The sequence below is a fragment of the Eublepharis macularius genome, chromosome 17, assembly GCF_028583425.1.
Source record: "Eublepharis macularius isolate TG4126 chromosome 17, MPM_Emac_v1.0, whole genome shotgun sequence".
NCBI lineage: Eukaryota > Metazoa > Chordata > Lepidosauria > Squamata > Eublepharidae > Eublepharis > Eublepharis macularius.
In genome coordinates, this window is record NC_072806.1 from 20,702,192 (window position 1) to 20,724,331 (window position 22,140).

Sequence of the window (22,140 nt, forward strand, 5' to 3'; positions counted from 1 at the left end):
CTGCTTAGCACGTTGCTGCAGTAGATAGCAGCATGCAAGATGCTATCTGAATGCAAAATGTGAGTTGTTTGTCTTGCCAGCATCAAATATAAAAATCAGACCTGGGACAGGATGCGCGGGAGACATCAGTTGTATGTGTATTGCGTATTCTTTACCAACTATGGTTTCTGTTGGGAGTATGGGATTTTGGACATCCCTTTCCCAACCCAAGAAAAGTTCTCAGAATCAACCGGTTTGCTGATGCTGCCCTCTGTGGTTGCGTGGCAGCTTCTTGTGAAAGTAGAGGAAGCAGAACTGAAAAGGAATTGCAATTGCTGCTTCTGCCTGCCTGCCTATCTGTCTCATGTATACTACACCTTTCTCTCCAATGGGGAACCAAAGTGGCATATCTCATCCTCTCCTCTATTTTAACCTTCAAACCAACCCTGTGAGGTAGGTTAGGCTGAGAGCAAAACAAACTCCTGTGACTTCAGGATATCTCAGCAAAAAAGGAGTGGCCATACCTGACAGGAGAAGAGGGGAGAATGACACGATGCAATATACAGAAAAAGAAGACTGGGACAAACCCCCCAGAAATCAAATAGTGTCAGAAAGATCCTCTGGGAACTGCCAGATGTGGGGGTGCTAACCACAATGTATAAAATGACTCTAATACTCTCCTGTCTTACAGGGTCATTGAAAGGATTATGAATGTGTCAAATTTAGAATATTTGAAAGAGTTGTCCAAAGGCTAAGGAATGTTATTCACAAGTTTATGGTGAGACCCAGCAAATAAGGCACAAGCATGCGTGAACCCAGTCCCGTAAACCGATTACCCAAATCAACAAGCAACGCAGACCTCTCTTCTGACTCGAGACCCCGTCAGAGTGGAGTCGTCTCTGGAGATTTCTTTCAACAGCTTCCTCCCCAAAGTCCCGGTGAAGAATTCCGAGCTTTGCTTGTTGCTTTGGCCTGAGTCGCCAGAGCTGTCCTCTCTGTGCGTGGAATGTTCACCAGGGGCCGGTATCTTTGACCCCGGGCAGCTCTGAGTGTTTTCAGACCCTCTTTCAGTCAATGGTTCTTTCGGCTCTTGTTCCACAGAGCAAGTTTTGCAGCCTTCCAAATTGCCGTCACCACTGCCTGACCTCTCTGGCTTTGGTTCTTCAGCGGCAAGGAGGTACCTCTGCAAAAGCAACGGTTGTAACCATGAGATATACCCAACGCCACTGAGCGCATGTTAACAGAGCCAACCACTGACTGAAGCTGTTTTAAGTTTATAACCTGTCTCACTTTGGATAGATGTCACACGGACACACACAAACAGATGAAACTACCGTATACTGAATCTGGTCCATCAAAGTCAGCATTGCCTGCTCTGGCTGTCAGCAGCTTTCCAGGGTCTCAGGCAGAGGTCTTTCACATTGCCTACTACCTGGTCCTTCAAATGGAGATGCCAGGAATTATAACAGTTCATTTTTATACCGCTCTTCTGGATAGATCGATGGCCAGCCAGAGCGGTGAACAAAGTCAATGTTATTATCCCCATAATACAGCTGGGGAGCCGGGGCTGAGGGAAGTGGCTTACCCACGGCTACCTGGTAAACTCATGGCAGTAATGAGATTCAAACCAGCAAAATGCTGCACTGCAGCTCAGTTACTTATTAACCTGGGACCTTTGGCATGCAAAGCAGATGTTCTACCACTGAGCCACGTCCCCTCCCTGTGTCTAGCAATGCTATTTACATTGGGTTGCCAGCCCCAGGTTAGGAAATCCCGGGAGATTTTGGGAGTGGAGCTTGGGGAGGGGGGGGTTAGAGAGAGAAGGGACCTTAGCAGGGTATAATGCAGATCATTTTTTAAAGCAGCCGTTTTCTCCAGGGGAGCCGATCTCTAAACTCAGCGGTAATGCTGAGAGATCTCCAGGCCCCGTCTGGAGGTTGGCAACCCTAGTTGCCTTGTGAAAGGTGCTTTGTGAGGATCCTAAAAGTAGACTGACCAATAATAACAATGACATTCACCACAAAAATACTGGAGTGGACCAAACCAGCTTTTGTACCCCATCTCGCCCAACTTCTCTGCTTACTACAGCTCCAGCCTCTCACATGGCTTTTGTCCACGCAGGTCCCACGAGCCTCAGCATAACTTGGGGGGGGGGGTCCATGGGGACTCCTTCCTCCCTTTTTTATCAGCAGAATAGCTGGCTGGATCCGCCCTACTGGCACGGAGCTAAGAAGAGGAGTCTGGGAAAGAGGTCTGCTTGAGCCTCGGAGATGTAATGTTAGTGTGAGCAGCTATCACTGGGCTAGGTGGACTTGTGGCCTCACTCAGCAAAAGACACGCCCATACATTCACATTTATGCCATATTGGGGGAGGGATGGTAGCTTGGTGGAAGAACACCTGCTTTGCATGCAAAAAGCAGCGGGTCCAGTCCTTGGGATCGCCAGCTGAATGAGTTCTCCTGGGATTCTGGAGAGTCCATGCCAGATGGACAATAGTAGGCAGCGGAAGATGTTGGAAAGAGGAAGCGTGGTGCAGCAACTGGAAGAGAAGCTGTGGTAGAGAGGGTGTTGAACTTGGATGTATTCATGTATTCAAGGTCAACACCCTCTCTACCACAGCTTCTCTTCTCATTGCTGCACCACGCTTCCTCTTTCCAACGGCTGTATCTGAAGAAGCGAGTTGTGGCTCACGAAAGCTCATACCCTACCACTAATTTTGTTAATCTTATAGGTGCTACTGGACTCTTGTTCTTTTCCATTGCTACAGACAGACTAACACGGTTACCCATCTTGATCTCTTTCCAACGGTTATCACGACTACATCTCCTGCACTTTTGACCCTTCCCCTCTTCTTTGGCTCCCACAAAAAGGTCCAGATTCCCATGCACACCTTGTTGTCTCCTTCAGTTTCTTTCCCGGGATTAGCCAGCTTTTCTGCTGTGAGACGGTTTGCAGATGGCACAAGGGAATTCCTTTCCTCTCCCGGTGGAGTTTCCGATTCTATTGCCGGTGCCTGTGGAACGTGAGTCAAAGGAGCCCCGGTGGGAACCGAACATCTGCTTGGAGACGCCTCTGCGAGTGGAGAATTCACAGAACCCTCACTATCAGCGTTAGGCCTGGAGCTGAATTTGGCAAGGGAGTTATCAGCACCGGGAGATGGGACTGCACTGTATTCCTGGGAGGCCTGTGGGGTGAGGGAACCCCCCATCTCCCCACACGGAAGCTGAGAAGTGGGATGGCTTGGCTGAGATGGAGACGACTGGCCAACATCTCCTAACAAGGCTGAGGGGATCTGAGCTGGCACCGAATCTGCCGACTCTCCATAAAGAGACACAGTCCTTACGGACACCTCCCGGCACACCTGGAGGATCTGCATCTGGGAAACGTCGACAAGGACGCTGCCGGCTGTTGGGGAGGTAACTTCCATGACCTGCAACAAGAAGCCAAACACTGAACAAAAACCACCACCGTGAGAAACTCATCAACGACATGTTCATTCGCTCAGCTGTAACTTTAGAAATCAAATCTAGAAAGACCTGTTGTAGTCCGCCCCTTTATTGAGGACTATGGTTCATATAGACATAAACCTTTTCTAAAAACACTGAGCGCATGTACTCCACCACCTCAAATGGATAAAATGAGACGCATCTACATTACACACCCAGCATTTTCCATCACGGTTCCCGTATACCTGAGCAAGTCTCTATGGAGAACGGTGTCGTTGATGTAACTTTTTTAGGGTATTTCCCCCAAATATAAGGCTGACGGAAAGCAATCACCCTAGTGATGTTAAGAAAGTCCATGTTTTTAGGTTGACAACATGCCCTAATTTGTTTTGCCATTTTTTAAAAATAAATCTCTTATTTGAGATGCTGTTTGAGTTCCAAAAGTATGCTGTAACCGCTTAGAGAGAGTGCAGGATCCTTCATCAGTTAGCTCTGTCAATTTCAATTCCCTTCAGGGAGGCAAAGATGAAATTAACAAACCCTCTGAAAAGCTATCTTGGCTGGCTCTGTCTTTTTAAACTACCCTACTGTACAGAGGTGAAATTGGCTGGTCTCTACCAGCAATCTTGGCTGGCTCTGTCTTTTTAAACTACCCTACAGTACAGAGGTGAAATTGGCTGGTCTCTACCAGCAATCTTGGCTGGCTCTGTCTTTTTAAACTACCCTACAGTACAGAGGTGAAATTGGCTGGTCTCTACCAGCAATCTTGGCTGGCTCTGTCTTTTTAAACTACGCTTCCCAGCTAACACTGCACTTCCCTACACTTGAGCATCCCCGTGTAAAATGTCTCATGTAGAGAGACTCTCAGCCGCAATGCTCACTGGGTGACCTTAGGTCAGTCATTCTCTCTGCACTTAGAGCCAAGCCGCAAGTGACGCCTGACACAGGTTGGACACTTGTCAGCTTCCCTCAAGTTTTGATGGGAAATGTAGGCGTCCTGGTTTTACAGCTTGGCTCTCCATTACAGCTGCAAGACCAGGATGCCTACATTTCCCATCAAAACTTGAGGGAAGCTGACAAGTGTCCAACCTGTGTCAGGCGTCACTTGTGGCTTGGCTCTTAGCCTTCCTCACAAAGCTGTTGTGAAAATAAAATGGGGGGGCTACTGTAGGCCACCCTTAGTTCCTCAGAGAAAGGGTGGGACAGAAAATGCTTACCAAGTAAATAATAATGGGCAGGAGGGACATTGAGGAACATTGCTACATTTTAAAAAGTAAAAAAAGAGAGCCAGTGTGGTATAGTGGCTACGATAATAGGCTAGGATCTGGGCAGCCCAAGTTTGATTCCCTGCTCTGCCATGGAAGCTTGCTGGGTGACCTTCGGCCACTCAGCCCAGACTACTCCACAGGGTAGTTGTGAGGGAAAAAATGGAGGAGAGGAGAATGACGTAAGCCGCTTTGGGCCCCACTGGGGAAAAGGCAGGGGACAAACGATATTAATAAAAAATACGAGCTCCTGTGTAGGACAAGCCGAGCTGTACTGCATAAACGGTGACTTTCCCCCTCTCTTCTACAGTCTTCTGATCCCCTGAAACTGTCCCCCTGAGGCCCCCCTGGAAAATCGTGGCGATCAAAGTGGAAGGCTGCCATGAGAGGGGGGAAATCTACAAAAATGTCCCTTCCTTCTTCCATCAGCAGAAGTACCTACTACAAGTGGAAAGATCATGTAGGATCTAAGCTGTTGCCTACTATCAGTTCCGAAGTGAACTTTGGGACCTCTGCAGAAAAACCACATCTTCATTCATCTTGCTCAATATTAGCCTCCCTTCTCAGAACTTAAGGGCCACCCTGCAGTGAACAGTCATAGCTCCCCCTCCCCTTTTACTGTAATGTGCTGGGTGCTTGGTAACCTTTTGGTTGGATAGTTCTCGCTTTGTTGAGAACAGAGTGACTTAGAGTTACTCAGATTCTCTCTTTGCTGTTGGGTTCATTACCAGGCCAACCTTCTATTATGACTATTAATGAGAGCTTTGGCTCTTTCAAGCACCCAAGGACGTTGCCATGGATTTCAAGCAGAGAGACGTGGGTTTGGGCAGAGGAAAAGAAAGAGATTCAAGGGAATGCTTTTACCTTCACTTTTCTACACAAGGGCTCATATTTTTTTGTAAATAAATAATGAAAACATGCCTATCTCAGACCCAAAACTTTTAATGTCAGAACATGAGTTCAAAGAGAATCATCATCATCATCATCATCATCATCTCTTTTCTCGCCATAAGGTTAAGAGATACAGCCGAGTTTCTTTTGCATCGGGCCCTTGTTTCACATCGGGCCCTCTGCACCCCTCTCAGAAGGATTACATGAGAGATACACTCCCTCCAATTTCCCACAGACTAGGCAAGTTTGGTACCTTCTGTCCATCGGCATACACAGCATAGCCAGTGACTCGCACCCCATTTGATGATCCTTCAGCATCGATGGTGACGGGCAACCAGCTGATGGCCAGAATCCCAGCCGAGGGGCCAGGCTCCGCTCGGACGTCCAGTGGAGCATCCGGAGACCCTGAGGAAAAGAGCCGTTTCCTCCTCATTGCAAATCACAGCAGTGTGGCGCAATTAATATTTGAAACAAGAGGTCAAGAAAACCCAACCTGGAGCTCCTACGCAAAAGGGTTTGGTGACAAAAAACAGCAAATGGGCAAAACACAGGTGACTTCTGCATGAAGGGAAAAAAGGGTAATTATTTCCTTCAACCAACCAACAGTGAATCCTAAGAAACTAGATGTGCTGAATCAGACCAAAACTCTGGGCCAAGCTACAAGTGACGAATGACACTTGAATGGCAAGTGAACAGACTCATGTGTATTCCTCCCTGTTCACTTGCGCTCCACTTGCTCTCCACTTGATCACTATGTGAGACTCACTAAGTGGATCACTATGTGATCAAATGGAGTGCAAGTGGAGTGCAAGGGAACAGGGAGGAATACACGTGAGTCTGTTCACTTGCCGTTCAAGTGTCATTCGTCACTTGTAGCTTGACTCACAGGCTTACTGAGGATCCAAAGGAATGTATCTACAGTCTAAGGAATTCAAGGGAGCATTTTTGTTCCTAAACCAAGAACCCTCCATGTATGTGCCAGAAGCAACCCACAAATGGAAGTGGAAGGGAAGACCTGTCACTCAAATGAATTTAAGTCATGGCTCACTCCAAGAATCAATAATAAAGATACCTCTGGGCATTAACAGAGTCTTCCACCACTCAGTAAACACAGATAGCTTACACCTCCTTGGAAGCAAGGTAAAGGATTTCTAAGCTAGAGGGTGTGATTGCCATAAAAGCTTTGAGCCTCAATACACTGCATTTTAGAGGCCAGGCTCTGAGAATAGAAGAGCAACCGATAGTTCAAGAAAGTCAAACACGCCACTTCTGAGGAACAGTCTTTTTACAAGGCCACCAGAGTGACAGCACATGACACATGTCTCTAACCCTGCCTGCCCACCTCTAATTACAGGCAGAGCTAGATATTATGAGAGACACAGAACTGCCACCCAAACTGGCAGCACCGTATCTGGTTCCCCCTTCCCTCCAGTGATGTTCAGTGTGATTGCCTCCCATGGTGCTATTACAATCTGTGTTCCATTCCCCTTGATCCATTTCACTGGCAGCCAATGGCAGGGCCAAAAGGCACAATGTAATAACACCACACATGTGGCAAAGTGGAGGAGGGTAGAATTTGACATGGGAGATGCAGTTTTCAACAGTAGTCTGGTGTCTTTTTTAAGATTTAGGCAGTGCACATCATTAGATATTGTGCTATACCAAACATTTGCAGGGGGATTGCCAATGATGGCACAATATTCAACAAGGTTCAGACATAAATGTAGTTCCACACTAGGTTAGTTATTCATGACCTAAAAAGAAATTTTTGTAAAACTTCACTGCCTGGTCACCCAGAAGTGATTTCTACTCGCCAAACAAATAGCAGTTCACCATCTTACTTCCAGGTACACACCCGCTGAAGTTGTTATGAAGTGGATCTCCGACAACAACGGCTGTTCCCGCCTTTCTTGAGATGTTTCCCAGTGAGCCTGTGGAGGCTGCACTTCCACGGTGGCAACATACGAAGTGCTTGGGTTCAAGTTGCGAAAGGTATACCAGTAGATTCCCGCCTTTGTCGTGTCGCGCTCTTCCCCGTTGAGGGACACGACGTGCAAGAAGTTGCTGTTGCTTGGCAACCAGGAGATCTCTGCTGAGGTGGCCGAGAGGTTCCGTATCTGGAGCTGCGTTGGAGCCAAGGCAAAATCACGCCCCACCAGAAATGTGCACCGCAGCCGATCCGAGCTCCCCTTCTCCAAAACGCTTTGCACCGAGATACGGTAGGCTTTCGTCTTCAAGTCCAGTTTCTCGAGCACTGCTTTTGTCTGGGATCCGGCCTTCATGTTTTGCCGAAGCTCAGCATCCACATAAATGTTGTAGCCTTGGACATCTGAGTAGCCAGCCGGCAAAAGGGGAGGCTCCCACCCTACCAGGATACTGCTGCCGAACTGTTTGATGAGAGTCACCTTCCTGGGGTAAGGCACTGCCATGGGATCACCAAGCTCTTCCTGGTCACCTTCTAGCCTGGATGGCGCTGTACTGGTACTGAGCTCCTCAAATGAATAATCGCTTCTCTCCCCACTGCTGATGCTCGTGCTGAGAAAACTTCTTTCAAGGGGAGAGCTTTGAGAGACGTCATTGAGCTCCTGAGGCAGGAAGGTTACGAGGTCATCGTCTGAAATCCGTTCCACAAAGTTGGAAGGGACCAGGCCTCTCCGGCCGTCCATCAACTCTCCTGAAAGTAATCAGAGAAGACCGTGAGCATTACTAGTAAAAGGACCATAGTTTAGCTTTTAAACAACACAACACAGAATATGTCCACCTCATTAAAACAGCTCATTATAAGCCATGGAGATGTTCTCAGTTGCTTGTAAACCAGTTTGCTCTACTTTGACCTGAACATTCACAGCTTTTGCAATCCACCTGAGGCTCCAAAGCTTTCCTGCTCCCCCACTAACCTGTGTGGGCAAAAGATTTGTTTTGTCAAACCAGCTGGCAGCCAAATTTGACATGATGGGAACGTCCAGGCCCTGCAGTGCTGAAGGGTCTCGCCCCGCATTGCTCAAACGGGTCCAGTCTGCTGAAAAGATCCCCACCAGCCTAGCAGCCTCACCGGCCATGTTATGGGTCAGCAAAGAAGTGGTTAGCCGGTACAGAATTCCCAGCACACATCTACTGAAAGTCCGTATCTGCCATGCGAACTCTGTAACATCTAAATTGGCCTTTAGTTAGACTTCTAAGCTTAACCCTAAAAAATCCAGATCTCTGAATAGGCCTGACTCTCCTTGGGGTCGAGAAACCCCTCTATTACATGACAATATTTCCTGAATCCACACAGGTATTGCCCATTCTCAAATTCCTCATCGAAAGCACTGGGTGCATCCAGCATCTCCGTGGTTCTGCTTCTGACCCTTGACTTCGTCAAACCAAACTGGCTCCTCTCTGTTTTTGTTCCAGTATCAGTATAAACCAGTGAGCTTGGCTCCACACCTTCAAAGAAGCCATCTTCATCCATTTCTCCATAAATGTAAATATACTCGCCAGCCGTCAGCGGCAATTCGGCCTCGGGGCTCTCGTTGGGACCGTCAAAAGGGTTGTAGCTGCAAGAGAGGTAGGAGCCACCATTTCAATACCAAACAGTCACAAAGTCACACAGCACTCTTGTATCCTATCAAGTACCCTGTGCATTGATGATACTCTGCTAATTATGGACAGCCCAGAGGCACTGAAACCCGGAGTGTGAAGCCAGCATGACTTCAAAAGCCTGTTGCACCTTTTAGCTTTTTATTCTTAAAAATATTTTTCCTCTGCTTTTCCATCAATGTACAAGGACCACCCGTCCCCACAGCAGCTCACAATCAGTGATCAAACACTAAATTAGCAACAACAACAACAAATGCCCACATTCAATCTGAACACTAGAAAAAAAATTTAAAAAGCAGCCAGACAAATAGAAACTGGGACTGATGTACTAAACTTTGGCATGACTATGGGAATGAGCTGTTGTAATTTAGGAAGTCCTTGATTCAAATCTTATCTCTGCCACAGACCTATACTGTAAGCCATTCTTTCCCATTCTCAGTGCCCCCCTGCCTATCCTTCCAATTCCACTGGCCTATCTAGCAGGGCTGTTGCAAGGATTACAAGAATGCATGAAACACTATGCATGAAACACTTTCAATACTGAAAGCCAAGTATTGTTCCTGAATGGCAACCCCAACAGAGCTGCATGAAAAATGGAAACTTCATTTATACCCTGCCTTTCTCCCCAAGGGAAAGCCAAAGCGATTTACATAATTCTTCTCTCCTCTGTTTTATCCTCCCAACAACCCTGCGAGATAGTTTAGGCTGAGAGTGTATGAATGGCCTGAGGTTACACAGCATGTTTCCATAGCACAGCGGTGAAGCTGGGACTTAACCTAACCCCTTTTGTTAATTATCCCCCAGGCAAAACCACACTGAGCTAAGAGCAACAGGCAAGTGGGACACGGAGCGAGCGAGCTGGGTCTTGCAAGGTAAAGAGAGAACTAACAATGGATGTGCTAGTGGAGAGAAAGGGGTCCATATCACCTGGAAAAGCTCCCCGCCTCTGAACAGCTACCAGTGCAGTATTACAAAGTTGTTAAAGTTTGTTCACACGTGCATGCTACAGTTATCCCTTGGTTTTGCACCTCTCCATCACCCAGCAATTGTACTTTGCACTCTGTGGGGACATTGGGTGGCTGTGACATGAACATTTACTGGGGTGTTAAATCTAGAACGTCTCAAGCGCAAGAGCAAATCACCACATTACAGTTCAGTTTTAGGAAGCTCAAGCTGTGTTTGTGTGAGAGCTGGAGGTGAGAAAATGCCAACTAGTCTATAAGTCCACCTGATGAATGTCAGGGCAGTCCATCTGCCATTTTGATTCGGATCAACCCAGGCTGCAGAACTACCAACACGCAGAAAGCAGCTTCATGTGCTAAGTCACATGTTGCGGGAGAAAGACAACCACCTCAAGGTCACTAGCCAATATCACTAGCCAAAGGGGTATCCCCAGACCTGAATTTGGAGATGTAAGAGGTTCTGGGATGAAGCAAAACTCATAGAAACGTGATGATTATTTGGAGCAACCACAGGCTCCTCTCAAATGACATTCCCAAAAGACAAGCGTCTACACACCCCAATGGCCCCGACGACTGTACCTGTATCGCACTAAGAAGACATGGAGCTTCACTGGACTCTGGTGCTCCAGCTCTGGAATCATGGAGATGCTATCGATGTCCAGCTCTTCCATTTCACTGGCCGTGTCCACCTAAGCAAAGGCAGGAGAAACTGATGGTTTGGGAAGGAAGCCCTGGCCTGGATAGCCCAGGAGAACCTGATCTCAGAAGCCAAGCAAGGTTGGTTAGTATTTGGATGGGAGACCTCCAACCAAGACCAGGGTTGCAGAGGCAGGCAATAGCAAACCAGCTCTGTTAGTCTCTTGCCATGAAAACCCCACCAGGGGTCACCATAAGTCAGCTACGACTTGAGGGCAGGTGCGGCCCTGACACGTCACGCGTTTCGCTTATTTGAGCCTTTAAGACCCACTGTTATAGAAAGAGAGGCTGGTTCTCTCAGAGGAGGAGAAATATATATATTTGCTCCTCTCAAGGCAAAAGCACTCTAGCCATGCTGAAGGCCTTCGAATGCCGGATATTTTCTGAAGGTGGAATCCCCATTCCATACCCACAACTAACCTCTGGAGTGGCACAGGATTTGGAACTATGGTGCATGGACTCAGATCTTGAGGAGCTGGACTGAGTCTCCAGTTTCTTGACCAGCTTCTTTGAGGCAATGGTAGGCGTGCTTGAATCTGGACTCCTGGAGGCAGTAGGTGCCACAGGATCAGTGAGCTGAGGCGCCAGCGCACCGAATTCTCCAGCCCTTTCATTGTGACTCTTCCTGCTGCATTGGGGAGCCACAGGCACAATCTCCAGACCTGAAACCAAATGCTGTACATTACTGTAGGCCAGGGCTTTTTTTCAGCAGGAACGCGGGGGAACGGAGTTCCAGCACCTCTTGAAAATGGTCACGTGGCCGGTGGCCCCGCCCCCTGATCTCCAGACAGAGGGGAGTTTAGATTGCCCTCGGCAGAGGGCAATCTAAACTCCCCTCTTTCTGGAGATCAGGGGGCGGGGCCACCGGCCATGTGACCATTTTCGCTAAGGGCAATTTACACTTTAAAAAACTCCCCCCTTGTTCCAGCTGACCCAAAGTGACGTCATTGTGCGGTCCTGAGTTCTACCACTGAGTTCCACCACCTCTTTTCCCACAAAAAAAGCCCTGCTGTAGATGAAAAGGCCAAGCAAACAGGTGAGATGCAACGGAATGTTCAAAGGCGGCCTTCGCTGCAGGACAGAGCCACACGACTGCTGTCCTAGACCAGCCCCCCACCCCACCCCAAGAGGCAGAAGGAGGCACGTCCTTCAAGCAGCAGGTTTGCAACACCACTAAAAACCAGCTAAATGTAATTTGGGGAGATAACCGAAGTTCTAATCCTTGCCTCCTCCTTCCAGATTATTTTATTTACACCAAGGAAAGACAAAGCAGCGCCTCAGGGGACTCCCCCCACAGGTATAGGGAGGTAGCTCACGTTGATGGCACACCAGAAAATGGAAGTGTAATTCCTAAGAAAAGAAGTGCCAGCATCCAGGTCTACTGTTAGCTACAACCAATGAGAGACTGTCCTAAGGTTCAAACCAAGGTTTGGATGCAGAGTGTGGGAATGGGCACAGAGACAGAAAACACTAGAGTAACATGCACCTCTTGGTGTCCAGTTTGATTCTGAAGTCCCGGAAAGGAAGGAAGGAAGGAAGGAAGGCAGGCAGGCAGGCAGGCAGGCAGGCAGGCAGGCAGGCAGGCAGGCAGGCAGGCAGGCAGAGAGAGAGAGAGAGAGAGAGAGAGAAAGAAAGAAAAGCAAGCAAGCAAGCAAGCAAGAAAAAGATGTGACATAATATCATGGGTAGGAGGAGGCCATGACTGGTGACATGTGACTAGTGATGTGACTCCTATGTTCTCTCACCTCTGTCCCTGCGGCCATCCAGGAGCTGTGGAGATGCTGGGCAGAGGGGGACCTCAGAAGCCACCGTGGGAGAGGACGACCGAAGACCACTTTTCCCAGTTTGCAGTTGAAAACGCCGGAGCTCTTGAGAGAGGAAGTTAAACTGTTCTGTGTGGCTACGGCATTGGTCCTCCAGCTCTCTCACACGGTCCTGAGCGGTTGGACAGGGGAGAGCAGGAAATATGTGACATGTCAAGGTAGGTCTTGGATTCCACATCTGGAATGGGGACCTTAAGTTACTGGGTTCAAATTCACAGCCCCAGGTAATGTCACACACCACCATTAGGAAGTTTCATTTTTTTATTGCTTTCCTTGCCTCTCAATGTTATCCTTTCTACTGTCCAAGAATCTCAGGGTAACACAGACCATTCTCTCCTCATCCACTTTACAACCCTGTGAGGTAGGCCAGGTTGAGAGAGTGATTTGTCCAGTGATAATATGAACTCAGGTTTTTCGTAACTCCAACATCCTAACCACTATACTCCCATTGGCTCTCACAAGGCATGCGCTAAACAGGTTGCATCCTGTTTAAAGTACACGTATTAGGGATCAGCAAAAGTGGGACATGCTCCACTAGGGCGAAAAACTGCCACCACCAAGAAGGGTGCAGTTGAGACATCTCTAAAGCTGGGGGAAACAGGGGGGAGACAACTTTAAAAGATGCCTCTATTCAAGTTGCAGAGAGATCTCTTTGGGAGTTTGGTGAACAGGCAGGTGTGCTTACAAGCAAACTGAGATTTTGCAACCCCAGATAATTGTGAGAGGACAGTGACCAGCATGGGAAAAGTTGGGCCCTCCATAAAACCAGCGACTGAACAAAAGAACCTTCCAGTCAAGCAAGCATAGATTTTGTAAGGTTTTAATGTTCAATGTGCCTGGAAATAGCGCACAGATACAGACTGTACGAACTACTAACATCAAGTACTGGGAAAGAGGAGGGAAGAACTGACAGGTATCACCACACTGTAAATGCCGTCCACACAGAGGTACATGCACAGAGCAAGAGCAAGTCAGATGTCCCAGGCCAGAGCTGCCTGGCCAAGCCAAGGAATGTAAGATAAAGCAGTATAGGTAGCTCAAGCAACCCAGCCAATCTGCATGTCATAAATGATGGATTTTTAAAAAAGGATCCAGCATGGCTCTTATTCTTTTCTTAATTTGTCTGATCCTAAAACTGCAAATTGATTTCTCTACAGATGTCAAGCTTTTAAAAAAAAATCAGTACAAAATCTATTATTTTATAATATATTATTATTATTTTTAAGGCCAAACGATGTGTTAAGTACTGAAGTCTCTGAGTTTTAAATACTAATGGACATACAGACCTAAGCTTCTTTGTCGGAAATATTTTTATACTTCTTTCTCACATGCTCAGAAAGAAGTTTAACAATTAAAACAAGAGTGCATAGCGGTAATCCATCTTGCTTTGTAGCCAGGGAAAAGTGCCTGTATGCCAAGATACGTTTTAAAACAAGTTGAAGAACAGACCTGTTTGTCTCAAAAGTTTGCTCTTGTTCTGTGGGACTGACACCGCTACTTACTCTAGAATTAAGAATCAAGAATGAAAGAAACCCTTACGGTCTTTTATTTCTTGCCCTCTCCCTGTTCCTTCAACATTTTTGGGAAATTAAATATTTCTCTATTCCAACCCCCTTCCTGGTAAGCCTTATAGGATTTGGGTAAAAGGAAAAGTTCACGGCAGGATAACATCAGCAATACCTGCATGCAATCCAAGGAACTCTGTCCGGAAACAATAAAAACCAAGCAGAGAAAGATCGTCAACCACAAAGCAGCATTGCCTTTACCCCCAAATCCCAACAAACTTGTTCGAGGCGGGACTCAATTGCAGAAGGCCATAAAAGCACACCAGCAGCCATGGATGGATCAGACCAATGGCAGATTGACTCCAGCACCCCTCTCCAGCAGCAGACATATAGGTGCCCCCAGGAGGCCTATAAAGAGGGGCTGAGGACAAAGTCTCTTGTAGTCACTGGTGGACTGGCCTGTCACTTGTTTTGCTAAACAAAATGGTTCCACTAGATTCCGGTTCCGGTTCAAGGTTTTGGTGTTGACCTATAAAGCCCTATGTGGACTGGGCCCAGCATACCTTCGGGACCGCCTCTCCCCATATGTTCCCCGGAGGTCGCTTCGATCAGCCACTAAGAACTTGCTGATGGTCCCTGGCCCCAGGGAGGTCCGCCTGGCCTCTACCAGAGCCAGGGCCTTTTCGGTTCTGGCTCCGACCTGGTGGAACTCTCTGTCTGAAGAAACTAGGGCCCGGCAGGATTTGTTATCTTTCCGCCGGGCCTGCAAGACGGAGATGTTCCACCAGGCATTTGGTGGGGGCTAGGCTGTCCTCTCGCCGGCCGTACCACTGAAGACTTTCCACCACCCATGCAGGAAAATGCTGTATTTTAATATTTTATACCCACCAATTTTAATTGTTTTGATATGTTTTAATGTTTTTATAATGTTTTACTGTTTTAAACTGTTGTTAAATCACCCTGAGCCCGTCTGACGGGGAGGGCGGTCTAGAAATATGATTAAATAATAATAAATAGATCAGAGGTTCTCAAACTTATTTGGTCTACCACTCCCTTTTCAGAAAAAAAATTACTCAGCGCCCCCCTGGAAATCTACCTTCAAGAAGTGGACAAAAAGATGCAGTGGCAAATTTGCCCCCTTCCTCCCTGATCCCAGGGAAGACTAGGAGAAGGCAGGAAAAGGCTGCTTTAGATAGGTTCTGGACTCTTCTTTCTTTATGCTTCCCCCGCCCCCTTATTTTTATTCAACACCCCCCAATTGCACCCAAGGCTTCTACTGTCCACCTGGATCATTCCAGCGCCCCCCAGGGGACGGTATTGCCCACTTTGGGAACCACTGCCCTGGATCCTGTGGCAGTGAATCTCTCTCATTGTGTGAAGAATTACTCATTGTGTGAAGAAGTACTTCCTTTTGCCTGTCCCGCCATCAGCTTTGCTGGGTGTCCTTGCAATCCAGTATTATGGGAGAAAACATTCTCTCTATCCACTTTCTCCACGCCGTGCATAATATTATAAATCTCTATCGTGTTTCCCTATCTCCCAGTCAGTTGTGGTTCCCGAATCTTTTCAGGTCTCCCCAGCGCCCCCTACCGTACCCTACAAAAAGCATTATTCAGAATAGCGGGTGGTACAATTCACTAAGGAAAATAATAACCGTAACATTCAAAACAGTAACAATTATCTGCACATTTAATTCAAAATCCAATTAACACTGATAGTCATTTAGCAAGAATCTTAGATACCACATTTAGAAGCTACTTCACTTTTTAGTAAATTCTTAATGCAATGGGCGGGCTTGATGAAGCGATACCAGTTTCCCAACGCCTGGTCTGCACCAGATTTCAACACCATGTGGAGGCAGAAACTGGAAGTGAAGAAAGGGTTTGGCTCTAGGCGCCAGCCTGGTCGATTGCTAGTAAGAGAACAACATGCTTGAAGGGGCCCACTGCCCTCCTGCCACCCCTTTGGCTCTTAGCACCCCCCTAGGTAATCCCATAGCCCCCTAGGGGTTGGTACTGCCCATTTTGGAAACCACTGCTCTCAATCTTTAGCCTTTCCTCAAAGGGAACACCTTTGTGATTTTGATTGCCCATTTTTGTAACTTTTCCCTCACTGTAATATCCTTTTTGAGATAGAGGGCCAGAATGGTACATGGTATTGCAAATGCGGCCATACATATGGTTTCATTTTCAACTCCTCTCCTTATCACCGCCAATATATTATTTGCCTTTTTTCACCACTGGTTAGGATTTTTAGTCATAGTCATCACCCGGTAAAGTTAGGATTTTTTGCCCCCATGTATGCTTCACACCGGACCTCACTGGCCATGACATCACTAGACTGTTTTATACTGCTTTTACACACTGAAATATTTTTACTGCTCTCTTTTTTATTAGCTTCATTTGTTTTTATTTACTTGTGGGTGTTGTTTCATTGTTTCATCTGTGATCATCCCAGCTATTCTTCAAGACAACTTAATGCCCACTCAGAGTGGTTTACAAAGTGTATTATTATTATCCTCATGACAACCACCCTGTGAAGTGGATGGAGTTGAGAGAGCTCCGAGAGAGCTGTGACTGACCCAAGGTCACCCGGGGAATCAAACCCGGTTCTCCAGATTAGAGTCCTGCCGCTCTTAACCACTACACCAAACTGGCTCAGAATTACTAGCCAGTAGCGTAGAAGACAACCCACAGATTTCTCCTTAGGTCCTCGTAAGTAAAAGAGACTAGAGACTTAATTTTAACGAAAGCTGAAAATTCAGGGAAAGTGCTGGAATATCCCATGTGGAACAAAGAATCCCTCAAATTACCTGTGGCTGTGGTCCTAATTTCATGGTAGACAAAACGCCTTTAGAGTTGGCACCGCAGGCTCAGTGTGTAAGCCTCCCCCCAAGCAGAGATCTGCCTGGAAGTCTGTGCCCTTCTCATTTCAACAGGGCAGGGAAGATGAAGGATTTTACACCCTTTGAGCACAGTTTTACGGCTGGCCCTCTCTTCTCCCCTTACCTCTAAGAGCTGCACTGCTCCTTCGTGCTCCTTCCTTGCTTCAGCCTGGGCCTGAATCCAAAAGCAAACAAAGGTTAGGATTCTGCTGCTGTGCTACTCAACACTCAGTGTGATGCAACAGCTGTGTGCTAGACAACATACAAAATGGGCACTCTTTTAAACCTCCCTACCTCCTACCTGTGAAAAAAAGCAATATTCACAGCGGCAACCAACTTGGTAGAAGGAGGAGCGGTCAGAAGATTATATCTGTGCTCAGTCCCAAAGAATGGGAAGATGCACAGCATACTTGCCAGTGGGGATCTGCAGCGTTTGGCATTGACGCACGCCCAGTAAGTGAGCCACAGCAAACCCCTGCAGGTGGAATTTTCCCTTTCACCGCAAAAAGCAACATGTTACCCCAAGGTTCACACCTTCAACTGCGAGTCGGTGAGTGATGGGAGAATCACGCGTGTGTGAACCAGCTCCTAGAGACAGAAGGGCTTCCCGTGGCCGGGCTGCTCACCTGTTGGAGTTGCCTGACTTCATCTTGCTTCTTCTGAAGGTTCTGCAGGGCTTTCTCGTGCTCCAGCTCCAGCTGCTGCCTTCGTTCCGCAACATCTCTCATGTGCTGGAAAAACGAAAAAGTAGCACACAGCCACTCCCACCTGGGAGTCTTGGCTGCCCTTTCCCACAGTGAGCTGACCCAAGGAAGGAGGTTCAGCCCCACCCGGGCAATCTGGAGACTGACACATTCTACATGCTGATTACCTTGGAGAAATCAAGCTTTTGGTTGCTGCAGAAAGAGACACACTTTTTATAAAAAGGCTGGTGACGCATCACCATTTGGGAAATAAACAAGCATAATCAAAGAGTGGTTTTGCTTCCTATCGATTACACACACGCAAACGCACGCATATTTCATTTCTCCTGCAGTCAGCTTTGGTGAAACAGGTTTTGCAGCTTTTTGAAACTGGCAACAAAATAGGGGTAAACCCTCCCAAGGGCTATGAAACACAGATACTGCCACTAAGCTGTAGTCAACACATTCGATATAATCAATACAAAACGTGAAAAGAGAAACAGTACTTAAAGCGCATATTAATATGCAGTTGATGCACTTGATGCTAGTTTTTTCCCCAAGGAGTCTCTTTGTGTTTAGCTTTTTGTACAAAAATGTGCAAAACCTCTTCATTAGAGGAGACAAACGGGACAAAAAAAAATAAATCCACACATCGTAGGAAGAGCTACCACTCTCAAAGCGTTTCCAACTCTTTATGAACTCTTCAGTTTGAGTGGTTTATTAGGGATGAGTAAAAACTGTATCTGCCCAGATAATATCTTCCTTTCCCAAATGATGCCATCGTGTTTGGAATGCAATCCTATATAGAGCTGGGAAGAGAGCCCATTGAATGCAGTAGTGTTTACTTCTGAGTACAGATGGGCAGGAGCACACTTTTACTTGTATAAGTTGGCGCGCAGCTCTGAATTACTGTGCATTGCATACATATTGTCATCTATGTTCAACTTAAGCGGGCATGGTGTCCTCCCCAGCTGAAATACCTAAGTGGCATAAGGCAAGTGCGAATGGCCATTGCGACTGACTACTTTGTGCAACAGTTTGCCAATCCAGCCGCCGCCACCCTGCCACTGCTCTGGGTTCTACCAACCTGCAACGCCTGCCCAAGACTCTCCAGCCTGTTCTGGAGATCCTGAGATTTCTGGAGAGCTGAATCCCGTTCCTCCGTCACCACGGTGACCTGCAGCCTCAAGTCAGCATTTTCAGATTCAATCTGCACAAGAGAAATCCGTAGTTTCGTAACTTCCATGTGGCAGTTATACCCCGTGGTTTTCTTCTTATGGCTGCCAATTCAACGCAGCAGCAATAGAATTCCACATGGTGGGTTTCCTTGAATTCTCGCTCCCACTCTGCCTTGACTTCTATAGCCACCCTTCTCTCTGGCTTTTCCTCGTTGCTGCATCATCATCATCATCATCATCATCATCATCATCATCATCATCATCATCATCATCACAACAACAATAACAACAACAACATTAGATTTATATACTGCCCTTCAGGACAACTTAATACCCACACAGAGCGGTTTACAAAGTATGTTATTATTATCCCCACAACAAAACACCCTGTGAGGTAGGTGGGGCTGAGAGAGCTCTGAGAGAGCTGTGACTGGCCCAAGGTCACCCAACTGGCTTCAAGCGGAGGAGTGAGGAATAAAACCTGGCTCTCCAGATTAGAGTCCCGCGCTCTTAACCACTACACCAAACTGGCATCTCAAACCTCTCACCTTGGTCCGGAATTCTGCCATCAAAATTACTCACCTCCCTTGCCACTTAGGCCCCCCTCCCTCAAATGTATTTGCTTCATATCAAATATTTCTGTCCTACAGACTCCAAGGGGAGGGAAGGCAGCGTGGTATAGCCTGATCTCGTCAGATCTCGGAAGCTAAGCAGGGTCAGTACTTGGGTGGGAGACCACTAAGGAAGACTCTGCAGAGGAAGGCAATGGCAAAACACCTCTGCTTCTCCCTTGCCTTGAAAGCCCCAGCAGAGGTCACCATGAATCAGTTGTGATTTGACAGTCCTTTACACACACAGACCCCAAGTTATGGAGCAACTTTATAATGTTAAATATTAAAATTTCAATATAAAAACCAATTGCAGCAACCACAAAAAATACACACAAGGGGGGGCGGGGATAAAGCACCTGAAAACAACCTCCACTTCAAGGGCTGCCATCTCCAGGTGGTGCCTGGAGATCTCCTGGCATGACAGCTAATCTCCAGACGACAGAGATCAATAATCTCCCCTGGAGAAAAACGGCTGATTTGGTGGGTGGACAATATGGCCTTAGACCCCACTGAGATCCTCCCTTCCCCAAACCCCCTCCATTCCAGGACTTTTCCAGAGCTGGCTACCCTATACTACACACCCTTCTGCATCAGTAATAAATAATCAACACAACACTGTTGTGGGGGGGGAGGGCAGGACAGCAGCTCAGCCATAAAAAGCCAGGATAAACAGAACAATTTCAACTTGGGGGCAAACTACTCAAGATGTTTTTAACGAGTCCCCGCACCTGACCTGCTTTCCCTAGCGCAGCACAGAAGCTGTGAAGGATCTCTGTTTAAAACACCGCAGTTGGCCAACTTGGCTGAGGATCACAGCATGTAGGGAGCATGAGTCCCTGCCTCCCCCCTGCACTGTTTTCTCCCAGCCAAAACGGCTCTGGAGGAGGAATTATCTGCCCCCTTTGGAGTTGCGTGTGTACTATTCTGTGCACGTGTAGCAGCGCCAAGAGGGAAACAGCCTCTCTTGGGACAGTTTTGGACCTGACTCATTAAAAAAAATTGTGTAGTTCGGCCCTCAGTGTAACGTTGGCCTCATTTCAATACGCTTGGAGAGAGCGTTCCATAAACAGGGGTTCATAATTTAATTTATTGATGTATTATTTATATCTCAGATGGGGGCATCAATGGGGGGGTTCCCAGCAGGTCTCCCACCCAGGCAGATATCCTGTCCTAGTTTGGGAACATTCTATAATATCCTGGGCATTCTGTATTAGGCATTCCAAACTCCCAAGTCCCATTTCCCTCTTCCAAATCAAATCCGAGTATTATTTTTTTCGCAGACTGCAGAAATCCAGCTTTTCTCAGTTGAAATGTAGCTTACTGTCACGGTGTATTTGGCAACACGTTGATGTTTTCTTTTTCAGTACAGGATTTACATAGCTCAATTCATGCTTTGATGAGGGATATGGTGGGGAGAGATATGAACAACCATTCATTACCTTCTCTGTCCATTCCACTTGACCATGAAGCAAAGCGTTCTCCTCAGACAACCGGGCATTATCGCTTCTCACTTCCTGAAGCTGAATTTCCTGCCAGGAGGGGAAAAGCACCAAGAAGTTTTCTGGGGGACCAAGTAAAAGCACCCTCCTTTGACTAAAGGGATGGAGTGTCTGTGGGAGTGGAAAGCAATGGGGCCGAGGCTCAGCAGCCCAAACACTTCCAGAATGACACAATTTCTTATTCGTTCCAGAGGGGTGCAATCCTAAGCAGTGTTACTCCAATCTAAACCATTGAAATCAACAGGCTTAGACTGGAGTGACTCTGCTTAGGATTGCACAGTAAGTCTGTTGCGGTGAAAACAAACAGGAGTCTGACCACACACCTTAAAGACTACCGAGACCAGGGCTTTTTTTCAGCTGGAACATGGTGGAATGGAGTTCCAGCACCTCTAGAAAATGGTCACATGGCCAGTGGCCCCGCCCCCTGATCTCCAGATAGAGGGGAGTTTAGATTGCCCTCTGCGGAGGGCAATCTAAACTCCCCTCTGTCTGGAGATCAGGGGGCGGCGCCACTGGCCATGTGACCATTTTCGCCAAGGGCAATTTAAACTTTAAAAAACTCCCCCTTTGTTCCAGCTAACCCAAAGTGATGCCATTGTGCAGTCCTGAGTTCCACCACTGAGTTCTACCACCTCTTTTCCCAGAAAAAAAGCCCTGACCGAGACTGTATCTCAACATTAGCTTTCATGGCTCACAACCCACCATATCCAGTGCTACGAGTGGATCCCAACTAACCTAGCCAGGGATTTGGTGACGGGAGCTCTTGTCCACAGAAGCTTATGCTGGGATGCAACCTTGTTATTGATTAAGATGCTATGAGACTCCTGTTTACAGTGTTGTGTGTGCACCCCACAAAATGCAATGCATGAATTGGCCCTTCTTCTGGCCGCAGACTCAACCTGGAGAATCCTGCACAGCTGATTTCCACATTAGGCTTGCAGAGGCGCCAGGGAAGGATAGCTCCCTTTCCTACTTGATCATTTATGTTTAAATTATTTCTTAGCTGTGTTTTTCTTGAAGTATTTCCCAAACACCTTAAAACAACGTAATAGACATTTCAGACAAGCACATCAGTAAAGATCAATAATGCAGCGTGCAGGGGTGCCTTCCCCAGCTTCTGGCTCCAAGGTCCAACC

At 47.2% G+C, this 22,140-nt stretch overlaps 1 protein-coding gene across 1 annotated transcript in view; it reads right to left on the reverse strand.

Moving 5' to 3' along the window:
- The window catches only part of TSPOAP1 (TSPO associated protein 1), a 63,109-nt gene that overhangs the window by 24,629 nt on the left and 16,340 nt on the right, over positions 1-22,140 (reverse strand). The window contains exons 8-20 of the mRNA XM_055001819.1: positions 20,945-21,034; positions 18,804-18,926; positions 17,660-17,764; positions 17,158-17,208; positions 14,325-14,345; positions 12,567-12,756; positions 11,242-11,483; positions 10,705-10,814; positions 9,011-9,120; positions 7,437-8,255; positions 5,835-5,986; positions 2,870-3,409; positions 851-1,162 (exon numbers count right to left, since the gene is read on the reverse strand). Coding sequence (XP_054857794.1) covers positions 851-1,162; positions 2,870-3,409; positions 5,835-5,986; positions 7,437-8,255; positions 9,011-9,120; positions 10,705-10,814; positions 11,242-11,483; positions 12,567-12,756; positions 14,325-14,345; positions 17,158-17,208; positions 17,660-17,764; positions 18,804-18,926; positions 20,945-21,034 — 2,865 coding nt within the window. The remainder of the gene's footprint in view (positions 1-850; positions 1,163-2,869; positions 3,410-5,834; positions 5,987-7,436; positions 8,256-9,010; positions 9,121-10,704; positions 10,815-11,241; positions 11,484-12,566; positions 12,757-14,324; positions 14,346-17,157; positions 17,209-17,659; positions 17,765-18,803; positions 18,927-20,944; positions 21,035-22,140) is intronic.